The sequence below is a fragment of the Sinocyclocheilus anshuiensis genome, unplaced genomic scaffold (assembly GCF_001515605.1).
Source record: "Sinocyclocheilus anshuiensis isolate Anshui unplaced genomic scaffold, SAMN03320099.WGS_v1.1 scaffold1182, whole genome shotgun sequence".
In the NCBI taxonomy this organism is placed as follows: Eukaryota; Metazoa; Chordata; class Actinopteri; order Cypriniformes; family Cyprinidae; genus Sinocyclocheilus; species Sinocyclocheilus anshuiensis.
The window spans coordinates 387,024-389,453 of record NW_015558653.1 but is presented as its reverse complement, the minus strand read 5'-3'; the positions used below and the strand labels follow the sequence as shown (position 1 = coordinate 389,453).

At 43.3% G+C, this 2,430-nt stretch overlaps 1 protein-coding gene across 1 annotated transcript in view; it reads left to right on the top strand.

Moving 5' to 3' along the window:
- The window catches only part of fbn1 (fibrillin 1), a gene marked incomplete at its 3' end in the record, with an annotated part of 66,999 nt that overhangs the window by 4,230 nt on the left and 60,339 nt on the right, over positions 1-2,430 (top strand). The window contains exons 5-6 of the mRNA XM_016477119.1: positions 881-976; positions 1,057-1,152. Of these exons, the coding sequence (XP_016332605.1) occupies positions 881-976; positions 1,057-1,152 (192 nt within the window). The remainder of the gene's footprint in view (positions 1-880; positions 977-1,056; positions 1,153-2,430) is intronic.

Here is a 2,430-nt window from a genome sequence, read left to right as displayed (position 1 = left end):
GAGTGTGTGTGTGTGAGTGTGTGTGAGTGTGTGTGTGTGTGTGAGAGTGTGTGTGTGTGTGATGTAGTTTGGGGACACTTTCATCCCCAAATGTGAGCTCAAGCCTCCCTTTGTGGGCGTCTACAACAGGAACAATGATTCATGCACACAATAATAACGATTTTTGTACAATTTACTTTACTTTGTGTTGGTCTGTAATTGCCTTGATATTAGAGGGATCATGAAATGCAGTTTCTGATTTTCATATTATGTTTCTTGAGGCTTTTTGCAAAAAAAAAAGTCCAATATTTATAAAAAATATAGTTTTTCCTTCCTCATTTTCACTCTCTGTAAAACGCACTCAATTTCCTCTTGCAGAAACGGAAGTAAACGCCTACTGCTGTCAGTGTAACGCGAGTCACGTAATCAAATACTTTTTTCCAAGTAATGCATTACTTTTAAATTTACAACAAAATATCTGAGTTACTTTTTCAAATAAGTAATGCAAGTTAATTTATTTTCCCATTTATTGACCGACAGCTCAGCAAGCCCAGCTCAAATGACACAAAGTAACGCAAAAGTAACGTAACACACTACTTTCCATAAAAAAGTAACTGAGTAACGCAATTATTTATTTTTTTTATGGAGTAATGTAATATTGTAATGCATTACTTTTAACACCGACTGCTGTGATTGGCTAACTTCATCACACTGTAGCCACGCCCTTCTTTACAGCATGTCTGTATAATTCATATTTTAGTTAGTTCTGAGTTCAGAAACTTGCAGTATGTTTTTATTGTAGTGTAACCTCTCATGTGTAAATATCAAGAACATTTTGATTCTTTATTATATTTAAAACAACAGAAATATGGGAAATACCGTGTCTGATGTTTGTCTTCAGTCCAGAACTGTAACATCCGCTGCATGAATGGCGGGTCGTGTGCGGAGGACCAGTGTCAGTGTCAGAAGGGATTCAGCGGAGCTCACTGCGGCCAGCGTAAGACACCTGCATCCCTGCAGCACACACACGGATGCACACGTGGCAGACCTTAACCATGTCTCTGTCTCCTTCTGTAGCGGTGTGTGAGTCCGGCTGTCTGAACGGAGGCCGATGCGTCGCTCCAAACCGCTGCCTGTGTAACTACGGCTTCACTGGAGCTCAGTGTGAGAGAGGTGAGACGCGCCTAGTGTTCGCTTCAAAGATGTGATGCACAGATTTATAAGACATCACAGACTCAAACCACAGACATACACATCAATAATAACTCCTCTGACTGTAGTTTGTGGTTCTGAAGGCCGTTTCTCTGCATTTTGTGAAGCTGTTTCCTCTTAAAATCAGGTCGAAGCCTGCGTGTGTGTGTGTGTTTCTGTGTGGGAGTGAGTGTGTGCGTTTCTGTGTGTGTGTGTGTGTGTGTGTGTGTGCGTTTATGTGAGTGAGTGTGTGTGTGTGTTTCAGTGAGTGAGTGTGTGTGTGTGTTTCAGTGAGTGAGTGTGTGTGTGTGTTTCAGTGAGTGAGTGTGTGTGTGTGTTTCAGTGAGTGAGTGTGTGTGTGTGTTTCAGTGAGTGAGTGTGTGTGTGTGTTTCAGTGAGTGAGTGTGTGTGTGTGTTTCAGTGAGTGAGTGTGTGTGTGTGTTTCAGTGAGTGAGTGTGTGTGTGTGTTTCAGTGAGTGAGTGTGTGTGTGTGTTTCAGTGAGTGAGTGTGTGTGTGTGTTTCAGTGAGTGAGTGTGTGTGTGTGTTTCAGTGAGTGAGTGTGTGTGTGTGTTTCAGTGAGTGAGTGTGTGTGTGTGTTTCAGTGAGTGAGTGTGTGTGTGTGTTTCAGTGAGTGAGTGTGTGTGTGTGTTTCAGTGAGTGAGTGTGTGTGTGTGTTTCAGTGAGTGAGTGTGTGTGTGTGTTTCAGTGAGTGAGTGTGTGTGTGTGTTTCAGTGAGTGAGTGTGTGTGTGTGTTTCAGTGAGTGAGTGTGTGTGTGTGTTTCAGTGAGTGAGTGTGTGTGTGTGTTTCAGTGAGTGAGTGTGTGTGTGTGTTTCAGTGAGTGAGTGTGTGTGTGTGTTTCAGTGAGTGAGTGTGTGTGTGTGTTTCAGTGAGTGAGTGTGTGTGTGTGTTTCAGTGAGTGAGTGTGTGTGTGTGTTTCAGTGAGTGAGTGTGTGTGTGTGTTTCAGTGAGTGAGTGTGTGTGTGTGTTTCAGTGAGTGAGTGTGTGTGTGTGTTTCAGTGAGTGAGTGTGTGTGTGTGTTTCAGTGAGTGAGTGTGTGTGTTTGTGTGAGTGAGTGAGAGTGTGTGTGTTTCTGTGAGGGAGTGTGTGTGTGTGTGTGTGAGAGTGTGTGTTTCTGTGAGTGAGTGTGTGTGTGTGTGTTCAGGACCTGGTTTCGGGACTCTGATGTTCTTTGGATGTTATTAGCAGCAGATGTGCTGGAGTTCAGTGTTTGTGAAAAGAGGACAGAGCGTTCTCTGTT